Source organism: Rhinatrema bivittatum, chromosome 5 (genome assembly GCF_901001135.1).
Source record: "Rhinatrema bivittatum chromosome 5, aRhiBiv1.1, whole genome shotgun sequence".
Classification (NCBI taxonomy): Eukaryota; Metazoa; Chordata; class Amphibia; order Gymnophiona; family Rhinatrematidae; genus Rhinatrema; species Rhinatrema bivittatum.
This window is the reverse complement of record NC_042619.1, coordinates 215,921,220-215,938,699: the sequence shown is the minus strand read 5'-3', so window position 1 is coordinate 215,938,699 and position 17,480 is coordinate 215,921,220. Positions and strand designations below refer to the sequence as shown.

At 51.7% G+C, this 17,480-nt stretch overlaps 1 protein-coding gene across 2 annotated transcripts in view; it reads right to left on the bottom strand.

Moving 5' to 3' along the window:
* Positions 1 to 261: 261 nt before the first annotated feature.
* C5HXorf38 (chromosome 5 CXorf38 homolog) overlaps positions 262 to 17,480 on the bottom strand; it is a 29,569-nt gene continuing 12,350 nt past the window's right edge. For both annotated transcript variants that reach the window (XM_029603152.1, XM_029603153.1), the window contains exons 6-7: positions 16,519 to 16,687; positions 262 to 742 (exon numbers count right to left, since the gene is read on the bottom strand). In XM_029603152.1, the coding sequence (XP_029459012.1) occupies positions 708 to 742; positions 16,519 to 16,687 (204 nt within the window). In that variant the 3' untranslated portion in view covers positions 262 to 707. The remainder of the gene's footprint in view (positions 743 to 16,518; positions 16,688 to 17,480) is intronic.

Sequence of the window (17,480 nt, the reverse complement as noted above, 5' to 3'; positions counted from 1 at the left end):
CTTATCTGCCCAAAGTGGTGGAGAGCCAGAGAGGAAGACAGCAAAGCAAAGTCACACCATGTTGGCCAGGTGGACGGTAGTATACCCCTATCACTATAGTCTTCCCCGACACACAAGGGATTTCTACCCATAAAGATTCAATTTTGTATTTAGTCTCATGCAGGATGTTTATCCTTTTGGACTCTAAACCATCCCGGACATAAAGTGCCACACCTCCTCCCGGGTGCTCCTCTCTGTCATTGCGATATAATTTGTACCCCGGTATAGCACTGTCCCATTGGTTATCCTCTTTCCACCATGTCTCTGAGATGCCAATTAAGCCTATGTCATCATTCACTGCTATACATTCTAATTCTCTCATCTTACTTCTTATGTTCTTAAATGACTAAGTGACCCTGATCTGCCATCTGCCACTACTTTACTATGAAATAATAAAAAAGGATCCCATTTCCTGCTAAAAAAAAAACAAACAAAAAAATCCCACAAAACTGTGAGCAACACAAAGAGAGCCTCATCCTTCCATGAGTCCATCGCACATACTGCCAGCAGGCAGATCTTCAGAGAGAGGATTATTTTCCTGGCCAGGATGAGCAAAGTCCTACAACAGCCAGGACTCCTGCTAAAAGCGAGGAACTGACCGCCCTGCACATCACGTCCCAACCACAGCCCCAAGTCGCATGAGGAGCTGCATCAATTCAAAGACCTCTTCAGCAGCAACGCTTCCTTTTCACAATAATGCAGTCTAAAGAAATAAGAGAAAAATCATGCACAGCTCATGGCCAGCAGTTACTTTTTTACCTGATCACAATATATAAAATACAAGAGAAGGATTTAAATACAGGCCACGATTCATAGCAAAGCTGCTGATGGGCAAAAATAGTCCAAGGATATCATAAACCATTAAAAGCAAAATGGGAATATTTGAGATGGGAGTTAACTTGATTTTATGGTTTCTGTCCACATTCAGCACACCAGTACTACCCAAAAAATAAACTGATAATAGTGATAACTGTCACTGTTTAAAATGTCAGAAAACGCCTTGGTGTAGCAGTCTTTGATGGCATTTTGGAGAGTACAGATTTCATCATCTTGATATTAGCCTTCAACATAACCATAACCAGCACACTATCCATGAGCAATGTGCCTTGTTCACTGTCCCTGTCTGATCACACCAGATAGTCTCATGAGCCGCCTTGATTCACAAACCAATAATTAACATGGCCCTATATGGGTCAGCAGGTGTGTTGGTGGGCACAAGGGAGCATGTGTGTGTCAGAGGAAGCGTGTGTGTGTATGTGTGTGTCAGCAGGTGCATGCATGTGTGTGTGTGTCAGCATGCGTGTGAGGGAAGAGAAAGTTTGTTCTTTCCTAATCCCCACTAATCCAGAACAATCTCAAGGTGACCGGAAAGTATAGAAAACAGGGGCTTTTTAAAATTCTTATTGGTTTTAATTATTGAGTGTTATCTGATGTGTCTGCTGTTTTAAAATATTTTATTGTTTTTTGAGAAACTTTTTAAAGTTTTATATGAGTTTAATCATTGGATGTTCCGCTGTTTTGTAACATTTTTTCTTTTTATTAGGGACTTTTCTATTGCTTATTTTTATTTCTTGATTTAAGTGTTTGATGTTTTATGAGGAATAGTGATGTTTCTCTTTTTCCCTTGTTGCTGTTTTAGTTTTTGTCTGCACATTACTATTTATACTTTATGGTCTCTCTATTCTGTATATGGTGAGGACAGAGGTGAGGTATTCTGTTAGAATGCAGTTTCTGTGTAGGGACTTATAGTAGCTTAGCTTGTCCTGATTTCTAAATTGGTGTTTTAGGGCCTGGCATAATATTTGTAGCATAACCTTTTCATAGGGAGGGTTGTCACTGTTTAAAAGGCTGTTATTGCAGTTTTGGTACTGGAGTTTTACCATATTTGAATTCAGTTTACCCAAAGCTTTCTGAGAGCTGAGCCTACACCCAACGTCTGTTACAATAGGCTTAAAGCAATATGGGATCCAAGTGTCTCTATTTTTTTTATTTTGCAGGGTTTTCTGGTTGGCACCACGGCAGTGCAAGTAAATATAATGTACATGCTGTAAGAGATACTTTTACCTCATAAGACTGTACTTTGAATTTCCTTTTTAATGTAAAAACAGTTATAAATGCATCATTTTTAATTGGGAAGGAGGGGGCTGGAGGTAGAAGGCTCAAAGGTTTACCTAGGACACCCTGGCTGCACTGGATCCACGTGCAAAAGCAGGATTCTGCAGCTGTACCACTGTGGGACCCGTGAATCTCTCCAGTCTCGGCCAGGGCTTCATTTTACTTGTTAAGCCCTGGAGAATAGACATACTTCTGGTTTCCCTGCCCCTCACCTGGAGTAAGTAGGCACTGCAGAGCCTGGGAAAGTAGCAGACTCTATAGCACGCCATCAATGGGAATGTGCTGGAATGGTGGCGGGGGCACAGAGAAGTGGAGGCAAGCTACAGTTACAAAAAGGGATGGGGTGAGCCAAGAAGAAGTGCTTGTGCAGTGTTGGGGAGCTTCTGTAGGCTGGTCTTTCCTCCTGAAAGGGTCAGCTGGCTGTGGAACCAGTGAGTCTCTTGGAGTGGGGGTGCCAAGAAGGGTGGGGGTGAGAGAGGGGGAGGGCTGCTGCAGGCTGGGGAAGGGCTGGCAGCAAGCAAAAACTTTTTACATAATGCTGTGGCACTCACTCTGTGAGCATATGAGCAGCAGCACAATGACGGAATGGGTGTGTCAGAGAGAGAAAGTGTGTGCGGTCTTTCTCCCTGACACATAAAGACACCCATACATAGAGTGAGTGTATGTGTGTGGATATCTGTGTGTCAGAAAGAGACTCTCATACACCCTCTCTCAGACAGAAAGTGGGTGTTTGTGTCTGAGAGACTATTATGTGTCTGACACTGGCTGGCAATGTGGTGGTCACATTACTTGGCAACTGGTTCAAGAGCCGATTGGTTTGGCAAGAGACTTTAATACCAGACAATGAATAGGAAAATTAGTTTCTTACCTGATAATTTTCGTTCCTGTAGTACCAAGGATCAGTCCAGGACACCTGGGTTGTGACTCCGCACCAGTAGATGGAGACAGACTAAAACTTGTGGGCGGAGCCATATATGCTCCTGTGCCAGTCACAGCCCCTCAGTCATACGTAATGTCAAAGTAGAAAATTCCATAAGGTAACCATAGCTAACCATACAAACTTGCTATTTAAACGGAAAAAATTCCAACACCCCTACAGGAACCAGACGCCCCAACCGGGAGAGCGACTAAACAAGGGGTTAGCGTACTGAAACACAACAATGAGCGGACTCTTCGTTACTGCAGCGTAGCACTGCGGGCGGGATCCTGGACTGATCCTTGGTACTACAGGAACGAAAATTATCAGGTAAGAAACTAATTTTCCTTTCCCTGTATGTACCAGGATCAGTCCAGGACACCTGGGATGTACCAGAGCTAAATTACCGAGGGTGGGAAGCAGAGAGTCCCGCTCGGAGCACCTACTTTCCAAAACCCCCGGAATCAGTAGCCTGAACCTCCAACCGGTAATGACTAATGAAGGTATGTAACGACCTCCAGGTAGCCGCCCTGCAAATCACTGGAGGCGACAGCTGCGAAGACGCCACCCAGGACGTCGCTGGAGACCGCGTCGAGTGAGCCCTGATGCCCCCAGGAATCGGTTTTCCCCACACGAGGTATGCCGAACCAATGGTTTCTTCTAGCCAATGGGCAATCATCGTGTGGGATGCTGCGGTCCCGTTCTTTGGACCCGAAAAGGAAAACAAACAAAAGATCCGCTATCGGAAAGGAATTCGTGACCTCCAGGTAGCGTAGAAGGGAACTTCGCACAGCAAGCCTCTTTAAGTCCCTCGCTTGAGGAACAGAGGAGCTCCCGGCCACAAAGCGGACAGCTCAACTGACTGATGCAGATGAAAAACGAAACGACCTTAGGTAGAGAGGAAGGGATCGCCCGCAAGGATACCCCGAGGCGGATCTCTACAGGAAAGAGCCTGCAACTCTGAGAAGGGCCGCGCCGAGGCAATCGCCACCAAGGAAAACAGTCTTTAATGCGAAATCCTTAAGAGTTGTACGCTTCAAGGGTCAAACGGTGCTGTGCACAGGGTGGGAAGAACCCAATAAGGTTCCAGGACGGGCAGGGGAAACGCAACGGAGAACGGAAAGCTTAGCCCCCCCGGAGAAAACGGGAGACATCAGGACCCGCCAGCAACCAAGCGCCGCCACTTGGACCCGCAGGAACTGAATGCCAAGCCTTTGGCCAGACCAGCCTGGAGAAAACCAGAAGACCAGATACCGAAACGGCAGTGGGAGCCACACTCCGCTGCACGCACCATTCCTCAATGACTACCCAGACCCGGACGTACACCAAGGACGTAGACTGCTTCCTGGACCGCCGCGGCATAGCCACCACCGCATCAGAGTAACCTTTCCTCTGGAGCCGAGTCCACTCAAAACGCCATGCCGCGAGACAGGAGGGATCCGCATCCTGCAACCAGACGGGGCCCTGACGGAGGGGCCCTCGCGACCCCCTGGAGACGCATGGGACGCATGGTAGCCGCCCTCGACAAACTGAAAGAGGCCCGCGGACCACGGACGGCGAGGCCATTCCGGAGCCACCATGATCATGTTGAACGGGTGCAATACTATGCGGCGCAGAATCTTGCCGAACATCGGCCACGGAGGAAAGACGTACAGCAGGATAACCGTCGGCCAGGGAAGCACCAATGCGTCGACTGCTTCTGCTCCCCTTTCTCAAAACCAATTGAAAAATCACAGAGCCTTCGCAGTGCGGCCTGTGGCCATCCAGTCCATGTGGGGATACCCCACGTCTTGCCGATAAGGCGAAACGCTTCGTCCGCCAGCTCCCATTCCCCGGGGTCCCGACGATGCTGGCTGAGAAAATCCGCCTGGACGTTGCCGACCCCGGCGGCGTGAGAGACTGCGATGTTGTCGAGATTTATTTCCGACCAAACCACCAAGAGCCTCGCCTCCTCTGCTACCTGTGGGCCTCTCGTCCCGCCTTGGCGATGGATGTGGGCTTCTCATCCCTCCTTGGCGAGTGATATAGGCCACTGTGGTTGCGTTGTCTGACAAAACACGGACTGCCCGTCCCCTCAGCAGAGGTAGGACCGATTGCAGCGCCAGACGGACCGCTCTGGTCTCCTGTCGGTTGATAGCCCCTCGGGCTGGAGACGCTGACCATAGGCCTTGAACCAACTGTCCTAGACAGACTGCTCCCCATCCGGAGAGAATGGCATCCGTGGTCACCACTGTCCAGGTGGGCACGAAGAGTGACACTCCAGAGGTCAGAAGACTGGAATCGAGCCACCAGGACAGGCTGGATCTCGCCCGGCCTACGAGTGGAAGTGGACGGTAGAATTCCCCTGAAACCGGCTTCCAGCGGGATAGTAAGGACGACTGCAATGGCCGTAGATCAGCGAACGCCCAGGGGACCAACGCGAGAGTGGAGGCCATAGGACCCAGGACCATCAGGTAATTGCCGACTCGTGGTAGGCGTAGCGACAGCAAGCGCCGCACTTGAAACTGCAGTCCGCACCTTCGGTCCTGCGATAGGAACACGCAGCACCGTGTCGTCGAAGGTATTCCAAGGTCTGCGTGGGCACCACTTGACTCTTGTTGAAAATGACTACCCAGCCTAGAGACTGCAAGAGTTGTAGGCCCCTGGCCACCGCCAGCCGACACTGATCCTCGGACCTCGCTCGAATCAACCAACCGTCCAGGTAAGGATGAACCAGCACCCTCCCGGCGTAGCTGCGCCGCAACCACGACCATCACCATCGTGAACATTCGAGGCGCCGTTGCCAGCCCCAAGCGGGAGAGCCCTGAATTGATAAAGCCGTCCTAGGACGCAGAACCTTAGGGATCGCTGAAACGACAGTTGAATGCCTACGTGAGGGTACACCTCCGTGAGATCTAGTGAGGCCAGGAACTCTCCTGTACGCACCGAGGCGATCACCGACCAAATAAACTCCATATTGAAGTGAGGCACAAGCCGGCCTCCGTTCACCCCTTTTAGATCCAGGATTGGTCTAGAAGAGCCGTCTTTCTTTGGAACAATGAAATAAAAGGAGTAACGCCCCTCGCCGTGCTGACGGATCGGAACGGGGAAAAAAATGGCTCCCCAAATTTTCCAAGCGCCGTATGGTGTCTAGCACTGGTGCCTTCTGTTCGGGAGCCTTGCATGGCGAGACCAGGAATTTGAGTGCTGGGGAACGAACAATTCTAATGCGTAGACGTGCGTTATCACATTGAGGACCCCCTGGCCCGAAGTTATTCTGGCCCATTCCTCGACAAACAAGGGTAACCGCACCCCTACCTTGGAAACGACGTACTGGGGCTGAGGTGAGGGATGGGCCGGCCGCGTATCACAGTGAAGACTTGGGCTCCTCCCTGTCTACCTAAGCGTGTACTCCGAAAAGACTGCTGCCATTGAGGGATTCAGGAGGAAGGCGACCTATAAGACGGACCGGTAGACCTTTGAGCACGCAAATTCCTGGGCCCTCGGAAACGGGATCTGGCCGAAAAGGAGGAGCGCGCCCTGAAATTTGTCCTCGGACAGCCGCTTTGGACGAACCATCTGCAGCTCAGTTGCGTAGCCATAGCAGGCGACGCACCGATACAGCCTTCACCCCGGACTTAGCAGATGTACGCCGCAACCCGTGGAGAGCATCTGCCCCATACGCCATTGCTGCCTCCACCTATCTGCCTGTGATGCCTCTGCCGCCGACAGACCTGGGTTCGACTGAAGAACTTGGGCCCAGCGCAGACTCGCGCGTATAGCGAAGCTGGTACAGATGGCAGCCCGCACCCCAGGACAGACACCTCCAAACTCTTCTTGAGTTGCACTTCCCGCTTCCTATCCTGTATATCCCGGAGAGCCGTGGCTCCTGTAACCGGAATGGTCAACCTCTTTGTCACCGCAGAGACTGCGGAATCCACCTTCGGCAGTCGAAGGAGTTCCAGCGCATCCTCGGGTAGCTGGTAAGACTTGTCCATGGCCTTACTGACCTGCAAGCGTAACTCCGGCGTATCCCATTCACCGAACAGGATATCTGTCGATGAAAAGTGAAAAGGAAATGCTACTGCCGGCCCCGAGAGACCTAAGAGCACCGGATCCATGTTTGCCTCTGGACGGGCCACCACAGGCGGAGCCTCTATTGCCAGTTCCTGAAGAATTGCTGGAATTAGCGGGGACATTGCCTCCCTGCGAAATAGCCGCACCACTTTGGGGTCCTCCCCTTCCACGGCTAGTGTCCCTTTGCCCGCGCTGGGCTGGACGGGACCGTCCGCAGCCGCCTCCTCGGCCCCCATCAGGGGCTCCTCTGGAGACTCTGAGTGAACTGTAGATGGAGATTCCTTCTCCGACTCCTGAGGTACGCCACGCGGCGGATGCGTCCACCGCGAGGGCTCCCGAGAGCCCTCCGCAACATCCATAGTGTTCTTCTTCTTTGGAGCAGACCTGCGGGTGGCCCTCCCCCGCGACGCCCCTCCGGCTGCGCTTACTATGCTTAAAATTGAAAAAAGAAAAGAATCCTGCGCCACAAAATCAGATGACAAGAACCCGAATCTGAAGAAGCCTCCGCGGTAGCCACTGGGGAACGAGGCCCCTCCGTGGGGACCCCCCCCCCCCGCCGGACCCCGCTACGGAAAAAGCGCGGGAGGCAGAGCTGAATCCCCTGCTGTGAACCGAGCAACTTCGCGGCTGGGAATTAAAATGGCCGCCGCACTCGTACAGAGCGGGAAAGAAAACAAAAACCTTGGGGCCTAGCAGCCGAGCCCCCTCCCCGCGCGGCGGCGATCGCGCGGTTCAGGACCGGACCCCCCGAGGCGATCCGGGCACTCCTTCTCCGCCCGTGAGACAGGAGCTGCAGAGACCTTGCCGCGATAAGCATGCGCGAGCCGAGCTGCAGGCCGACCCTCATGGCCGGCCGGCGATCGTGGCGAAAAACGGGCGGGAAACGCAGCGAAACAAAAAAAAAAATTTCAAAGTCGGCGACCTCCCTACTGCTACCGGCGCCCCCCCCCCCCCCCGAAACGGAGTGGAGATGCGAGGAAACGGAGAGCCGGCACAACGAAAACAAAAAACCCTTTTTTTTTTTTTTTACACAGCTTGCAGCTGTCCTTGGTTCTGGAGCCCTTTTCCTGCAGGGGTGAGTGAACCAGGCTCCCCGGTGTCACCCCTGACGCTGCCACTAGCTCAGCCGGGTCCTCGACCCTGGCAGCGGCCTCAACCGGGGGAGGGTAGTCCCCTCAGGACCTCTCAACCCCCCTGGGAGGCAGGGCACCCAACTAAGAATTAAAAACAAAACCCAATTTAGTATACAAACTATTAGGCCTAACAAAACTAGCCCAAAAAAACAAACCTGACTAACCACCAAAATCAGGTCAGGCAGGGCTATGACTGGACCTGCACCATCTACTGGAGACAGAGTAAGACTGAGGGGCTGTGACTGGCACAGGAGCATATATGGCTCCGCCCACAAGTTTTAGTCTGTCTCCATCTACTGGTGCGGAGTCACAACCCAGGTGTCCTGGACTGATCCTGGTACGTACAGGGAACAAAGATATATATGATAGATGTAACTAGACTTAGGGGCAGATGGCAACTGAGTGCATGGATGGAAGAGGGCACACAGCTCTGTGTGCTCACCCCTGGCAGGGGTGGTTCTATAATGAGGCAGGTTGAGGTGGCTGCTTCAGGCGGCAGAATTTTGAGGTGGCAAAAAAAATGCCCCTCTCAGAATGCCACTGTGGCGTCTGCCTCGCCATGCCTGCCCAGCCACAGCTGCCGACCCAGGCTGGTGGCGGCATAAAAGAGGAGGGTGGCTGTTGTGGGCTGCCACCGGAGGCCAGGCTGGCGGCAGGGAGGCTGCCAGCAGCGTGGAGAAGGGAGGCCACCGGCGGCTGAAGGGAGGAAGGACGGGGGCAGGGCGAGCGGGGGGCCATCTCGTCCCTCATCTCAGGCGGCAGATTGCCGCCTGAGATGAGGGACATTTAGCACCCCCCCCCCCCCAATACCTCTGCTCCTCCCAGCCATATCATTACCAAAGCTACTGAGGCCATTGCCTAAACATCCAGACTCCTAGGTCGCTGTAGACTTACCAGAAACTACCCTGCCAGCATCAACTCAGGTCGCAGCCCATTGGTACCAGCACAGCTGCTCCATGGCCTGCTGCATTTTCAATTTCTGCCCTTTTGTTTCATCCTGATTACCTCTCTCCCCTAATCCTCTGCTTTTGAGGGAGCAACGAGTGGGTTGTCTGCAATACTGCAGCCTCCCAGCCCTGTTCCCATCACTGTCACAGAATACCACAGCAGATAAGGACCATTTCCACAACCACTGCAACGCCACAGACCCCAGCTAGCTCTGGTTCTCTTCTCACTTTGCTGCCACTAGGGACCCTCTGTGCTTTTCTCATTATTTCTTTTAATTCTGTTACTGTTTTTGTCTCCATTGCTGTCTTTATATGTTGAAACGGTTTTTATTGAGTTTAACCACACAGAAATACAACTACCGGAGAAGAGTGGTTCCTGCTCCCCTCCGGATCACACTGACCAACAACAACCATAACAACCATACCCACCTCCCCCCCTTCCCCGCCCCCCCCCCGTTCCCTGAGGAGCAATGGAGTGGGTGAGCAATTAGAGTGATACTAAAAGGTACAATGGGCAAAGAAGACACAAGGCATACAGATATTACACATGAAAGTATGGTCCTAATCATTAAGTGCATAGCTGCGCGCACGGTGCGGGAGGGACTGAATGTAAGGCTGCCAGTTCATTAAAAACCGGCGTCGCTGGCTCGGAGAAGACCGGGCTGCCAAGCCTTCCATGGACATCATGAAATGAAAGCTGTTCCTCCACGCCCAGAAAGATGGACGGTCCCGGGAACACCAGCCGGAGAGAATGATCTTCTTTCCTACGAGACAAGCTTTTTGCAGTAACAGGCGCGAGCCAAGATCTCGAATACGGAGTGGGGAGACACACCCAAAAAGCATCCAATGGGGCGTTACCGGGAATGCCACATCTAGCAGATCGGCCAAATAATCCCCCACCTTCTGCCAAAACTGCCGCACAGAAGGACAGGACCAAAAAGCATGAGAGAGAGTGCAGGGAGTCGCGTCACACCGCACACAGGCCGTGGAAAAATCAGCGCGAAAATAACGCGCCCTGGCCGGCGACACGTAGGCCCTGGAGAGGAATTTAAACTGCATCTCTCTATAATAGTAGTTATTCGAGATCCTGGCTGCGCGGCGAAAACCAGCACGCAATATACAGGAGGTCACAGTAAATACCCCATCTCCGTTCCACCGGGCTACCAGGACATCCATATGATCCTCAACTTGCAATTTCCTGATCCCCTTATAGTACATGGATAAGGTTGGGGCCTTTACATTCCCAAAACAAAAGACCTCTTCTAACGCATGAACCACCGAAGGCGCCTTGTCGGCATCCGGAAGTGCACGAATGTAATGCCTAACCTGAAGGTAAGGAAAGACCTGCGTAGGAGCCAGCCCATACAACTCTCCCAAATCCCGCAAGGTTAAGAGAACCCCCTCAGTACTAAGTAAATGGCCAATGCGTGTGATCCCCTTACGCTCCCAGGCTTCAAAACTAACAGACTGGTAGCCCGGAGTGAAGTCCACATTGCCCCGCACCGGCAAAAGACTGGCACATTGCCGAGGCAATCGCAGCAAACTAGTTAAACGGCGCCAGGCCTGTCGAACAGGACGGACCAGGGCCGTAGCGCGCAACAGGGGTGGCAACTTACCAGAGGGGACCTGCACAACACACGCGGGGTCATAGGGAGCCATCAATGCCTGATCCACCGAAAGAGGGCTATGAACCGAGGAGCCCAACAACCAATCCCGGATAATCCGCAAATGACTTGCCAAATTATAATCCATCAAATTCGGGACTCCTAAGCCGCCCTTCCCCCACCGCAACTGCAACCAACGCAGGGGAACCCTCGGCTTCCGGCCTTGCCACAGAAAACGGCGTAAATCCCCCTCCAAACTCCGGACATCTCTCTTACACAACATAACAGGTAGCGTTTGAAATAGATAAAGCCACCGTGGCAAAAGAACCATTTTGAATAAGTTAACCCGCCCACTCAGGGATAAAGGCAAGTGGGCCCACCTAGCCATACAGTCCCTTGTGGTCTGAAGCCGGGCAGGAACATTCACCTGATATATACGGTCGGGGTCCGCCGGGAGTTGGATCCCCAAGTAGGGTAAAGAATCGTCCGCCCATTGTAACGGAAACGTATCCTGCCAGGCTGTACGCAATTCCGGCGGGTATATCAACGCCGAGGACTTAGATTCATTCAATTTCAATCCAGAGAACACTCCAAATTCCCACATCAGGCGCAGCAACCGGGGCAGAGAGGACCGAGGATCCGTCACCAGTACTAGTAAATCATCCGCAAATGCTACAGCTTTAAATACACTAGCCCCCAACCGCACCCCCCGAATCCCACGACTACTCGACAGCGCTAGTAACAGCGGCTCCAATTGCAAAATAAATAACAGCGGGGACAAGGGGCACCCTTGCCTAGTGCCGCGAGCTATCTCAAGTGGGTCAGACCTCGCCCCATTCGCCAAGATCACCGCTCTAGGATCAGAATATAACAACCGCACCGCCTGAAGGAACAGCCCCCTAAATCCCATAGTTTCCAACAGAGAGAATAGGTAACCCCATTCTACCCGATCGAATGCCTTTTCGGCATCAAAACTGATGACCAAATGGGGCTCCTCAAGAGCTCTACATACCGTCATTGCCGTTAGTATGCGGCGCACATTCGCCAAGGCATAACGGCCCCGCACAAACCCCACCTGGTGTTCCCCCACCAGGGAGGGCAAGATAGGCGCCAAACGCTCGGCCAGTAATTTCGCCAGGATCCTATGATCCACATTCAGTAACGAAATTGGGCGATAAGAACCTGGCTCCAGGGGGTCCTTCCCAGCCTTGGGGATGAGAGTGATCAAAGCCACATTATCCCTTGAAGGGAAGGAACCCTCCGCAATCAGCGCCGTAAACGCCGCAGTCAAAGGTGTTACAAGCTTGTCAACCAATAGTTGATAAAATTCCGCGGAATATCCATCAGGGCCCGGGGCTTTCAGAGGTTTAAGTTGTCGGATAACCCCTCGCACTTCCTGCACTGACAAGGGCCTATTCAACTGCTCGAGTTGCTCTCCAGTCAGAGTGGGAATGTCTATCCGAGAACAGAACTCCCCCCCTGAGGCTCCCCGTCCCGCAGAGGACGTGTACAAAGCAGCATAATAATCCCTGAACCCACTCAAAACGGACGGAGTATCACGGACAATCTGCGTTGGGGTGAGCCGCAATGCCGGGATCACCCTACTGGGACGGGTAGACCGAACCAAATTCGCCATCATACGACCCACCTTATTGCTGTATTGGTACAGGTGAAATTTATAGTATAAAAAACTTTTTTTCCCCCTCTGGTGTAACAGGGAGTTAAGCTCTATCTGGGCAGACCTATACTGCGCCACGGCCTCCGCTGTACGACCCCTCAACAAACGGCGTCTAGCGTTAACCAACTGGGTATTTAATAACAAGACGCGTTTGTCAATCATCCGGCGATGGTGGGCGACATAGGAAATAATATCGCCCCGAAGAACCGCCTTCGCCGTGTCCCAATACAACACAGGCTGCGATACATGCTGCTGATTCAAGGCCGCATACTCCTCCCACTTCCCTTTCAAATATTCTTGAAATTTCACGTCACGGGCTAGAAAATAAGGATAGCGCCATATCCGAGTAGGCGACTGCGAAGTGGCAAACCGAAGGGCAATCCACACCGGGGCGTGATCCGAGATCACAATGTTCTCAATACAGGCATCCTGAACCAAGCTAAAAACACTCCGACTAACCAAAAAATAATCCAATCGGGAAAGGGAGGCGTGCGCACGCGATAAATGCGTAAAATCCTTCTCTAAAGGGTGCAACGTGCGCCAAGCATCCAGCAGGTGCAGAGAATCGACCAACATGCGTGGGCCCTGGCCCTCCCGCCGTCTACCGCCTCCGGACGACGAAGTATCCAAGGTCACATCTTGCACCGCATTAAAGTCGCCACCTACTAACAAAACATCATGTATATGGGGAAGGAGGAGGGAATAAATTTGGCGAAAGAAAGCAGGACTATGATCATTAGGGGCATACACATTGCAAAGTATCACGGTACGCCCGTAAAGTTCAGTCTCCAGAAGTAAATAACGCCCTTGCGGGTCAGCGACCTCCCGCTTAATCTGGATAGGTACAGTCTTATGCAGTAAAATTGCCACCCCTGCAGATTTAGTGGTGCCTGAGGCAAAGCGTACCCCCCCCACCCAGTCACGCTTCAATTTCAGGTGTTCAGCTGGGGTGAGATGCGTCTCCTGCAAGAAAGCTATATGAGCTGATTGACGCCTCAATAAGGAAAGAATTTTGGCACGCTTAATCGGCGTGTGGATCCCACACACATTCCAGGAGGAGAATCTAATGGGACTACTCAGAGAATACTAACAAAGAGAACCAACCCTCGGGTACAGACCATATATCTCCAGAGAGCACCCTCCCAGCTAAGGCCCCCCCAGACAAAATCCCTGCCACACCGCCACCCACAAGGACCAGAATGCCCAGGAAAACAGAAGAACTCACTCCAAGCCAAAAGCGTCGTACACTCCTCTTGCTCCACAAACTACCCCCTCCCTCCGCCCTCCCCTCCCAACCCCCCCTCTCCCCCCTATCCCCCCTCCCCAAGTCAAAGAGACTATCCCCTAACCCTCCGATCCCACCTACGTGTCCCATACCTTCCAACAGAAGGTAAAGGTCAGGTCATGATGTGTCCCCGACCCAGCCTCTATATAAACCCACACATAAACCCATCCACACTACCCTGGCAACCCTGCTCTCCCGTGCAACCCCCCACATTCACACATGTCCCACAATAGAGTCACATTCAGTTCCATTGAACCCCACAGGCCACAGCCGGGAGTGGCATCGTTGCGGGCACCTCACCAACGGGCTTCCCTGCCGGGACTTAAGGGATCCAGTCCACAGTACAGGAAATGAGTGCAGAAATCCAAATAAATGTCAAACGAAATGGCCAGGCTCAAAAAAAACAAAGCCAACAACAACAGAACAGTGGTACTATCGTCAAAGGTCCCCGTGGCAGAACACTCCTATGCACCTCTATGCAGTCAGGCCAGTCCGGAGGATAAGAAAGAGAAAAAAAAAAAAAAAAATATATATTAAAAAAACCCCCATAGAGCCCTGAAAAAGGAGGGAGTGCACAATCCAGAAAGAAAAGGTCCCCCTTGCACCCCATCTCTCAGGAGCAGTCAAAGACCCAGGCCCCTGGCCTAGCCCGGGGTCCAGGGAGCCAACACAACTGTAGGAAAAGGGGGGAAAGAAAAACTTGGTGCGTGGCCATCTGGGAAAGGTCCAACCACAAACCTCGGAGGTACCACTCTCAAGACACCCGGACAACAAGTCCAACAATTAGAAAACCGGAACCAACCACAGGCGTCTGCCCTCCCCCGCCCCAGGACAAGGGCCTGGGCAAGAACAGGCAATCCCGCAGCCGCAAATAACAAACTCCAAGGGAAGCCAGCCTCTTCAAGTCAGGAGGGAGTCCACAAACTGTTGCGCTGGGGCCACCGAGTCAAAGACATGCGCTTGATCTGCTTGCCAGATTCGGAGGCGTGCTGGAAACAACAAAGCAAATTTCACTCCCCGATTATGTAAAGTGGAGCAGATGGGGGAGAAGCCCTTCCGTGCCTCAGACACCGATGTAGAAAAATCCTGAAAAATTCGAATATCATGGGCTTGATAACATAAATCACGCTTCGCCCGAGAGGCCCTCCAGATCTCACTTTTGTGCGCGGAGTTAAGAATCTTGGCAATCACGAGTCTCGGGCGAGCATGCTGCGCACGTTTAGCGCCCAGCCGGTGCGCCCGCTCCACAACTAATTTCCCTTGCAAATGCGGCAGGGCAAGCGCCTCCGGAATCCAGGTCTCCAGCAGGGTGCAGAGCGACCTATCCTCAATCTCCTCGGGAAATCCCAGGAAGCGCAAATTGTCCCGCCGCGCCCGATTTTCCAAGTCATCCACTTTCAGTTGCAAGGCCTTCAGGGCAGTATCATGTGCCGCCATCTTGCGCTCTGTCTCTCCCCCTGCATCCTCCAACGCGGAGATTCGGGTTTCAGCTGCTTCAAGTCTCGGCGGCAAGGCCGCCAAAGAATCACGGACTTCCCCCATCTGCGCGGTAAGCACTGACCATTTTTCCTCGAGTGTTTCCCGCATCGCCTCCTTTATATCTGCCAGGGTCAGTGGAGCCTGCGGAGGGGGAGGAGAGTCCCGTGCCGCCGCGGCCGCCATCTTAGAGTCCCGGTCACTCTGCTTATCGCGGTCTTTGTTCGCCGATTTCGTTGTCATCGGGGAAACCAAACGGGTCCTGGGTCTGGCCACGGACATAGGCGCACCACCCCACCAAAAAGCCACAAGCGGGGGGGCCGCAAACGCGCTAGTTCTGCCGCGATAGGCAAGGCTGGGCAGGAGCCGAGGAGACCCACGTCTTCCCCGCTACCACATCACGTGACCCTTCCTTGCTGTCTTTATAAAGGAATATATTTTCTGATATTACGGCCCCCTTGTATTGTGACAGCTTGTTCTAGAAAAAGGTTTGCTGCTTGTGCCCGCCATACATGTCTCTATCATATCACCCTCCCTCTCCTTTAGGGTTTACAGATTTAGATTCTTTAGTCGCACGTGTATGGTTTATTTAGGCAGACTCTGCACCATGTTGGTAACCTTTCTCTGGACCACTTCTAACCTATGTACATATCCTTTTGGAGGAACAGCCACCAGAACTGGACCCAGTTTTCTAGGTGCGGTCTCCTCAATGACCTGTACAGTGACATTATTACCGCCTTCTTACTGCTGGTTATGCTTCTCCCTATGGCACATCTGTGCCCTTCTCCTCCACTGCCAAACCCCGACTCCACACTTTCCGCTTTGCTACACCGTATGCTTGCAATAGACTTCCCGAGTCGGAGGGGTCATGCGCCATCTCTGGCCATATTCAAGTCCCCACCTAAAAATCCACCTTTTCAGGTCACTTTTAAATCAGACTCTGGCTCTCCCTGATCACAGCCTATAAGACTTCAGAGAATGTATCTATTATCTGTTGTGTCTTGACTGGACTACGCTCCAGGGGGAAGGCATTCATCTCTTGTGAATCGGTACAACACTCCTCATGCCTAGCAGTGCTATAGCAATAAGCAGCCACGCGACACGATGGAAAGAATCAGCTCCACTCCATTCTGGGGCAATGTTTTGTTAAGTACTTCCATCTTTTGATGTTCCCCAGAAGGAAGCTTTTTTTTGGAGGAAAGACACACTTTGATTCCAAAGAATCTTAAAAACTTATTTAAAATGTAAAAGAGAATTTCCAATACTTCCCATTGTCATCCTTTTCTTGGGGTTCCTTGTCCATGCTCTGCTCCTGGAAGCTCTTTTGGTTCTGCCTCTCTAGAAGGCCATCCAGTTTCTGCAACTCTGCTTGAAGATGGTTTTCCAGATCTTCATTTTCCTGTAAGAAGGTTTTTACCTTTTCTATACAGCATAGGTCCTACAAAATAAAAGAAAAAACAAACATAAAAGTGGTGATGGCGGAGGCCCGTGTGCATTTATAGTGCAGATCTCCTACAGTACCTGAACGTAATCCGCTTTGAAGTGGCAGACCGGCCACGAAAAGCAGAATATAAATCAAAATCTCTTCCCGATGACATTTCTGAGCCAACAAGAGTGGTGTAGGCCAAGAGAGGCGTAAGAAGGATCACTAGTGTAGCTCAACTTTTAAACGAGGAGTGGCATCTATTCCATTCTGTGTATTCTTCATTGATGATGCCCCATTTTACTGATGGAAGATCTTTCTGAGGGTAATTTATTGACCAAAAAGTGACAATAGATTTCAATTCAGGCTGTTCTCTCCCTGCTTTCAGTCAATAAGCTATGGAATATGTTGCCAAAATAATTTAGTCAAGTTTAGTAATATAGTGGATTTTAAAAAAGGATTTGGACAAGTTTCTGGAGGACAGGTCCACTAACAATTATTAGCCAGGGAGATTTAGGGATAGCAACCGAAAATGGAACTTGCCATTTTGGAAATGCCAGGTACTTCCAGGAGACCCGGACTGACCAATGTTGGAGGCAGGATGGACCATTGGTCTGACTCAACATGGCATTGGTTATTTTCTTATACTCCTGATAGCAAATCATTGACTTGGTTATTGTCAGATAATGTCATGGCCCAAACAGAGGAAAAGGCAGCGCACACAGCTTGACCTTCACAATCTATTCTCACCCAGCAGCAACCAAGAAGGTAAACAAGTGACTGACAGTAACTAGAAAGCAGATATGAC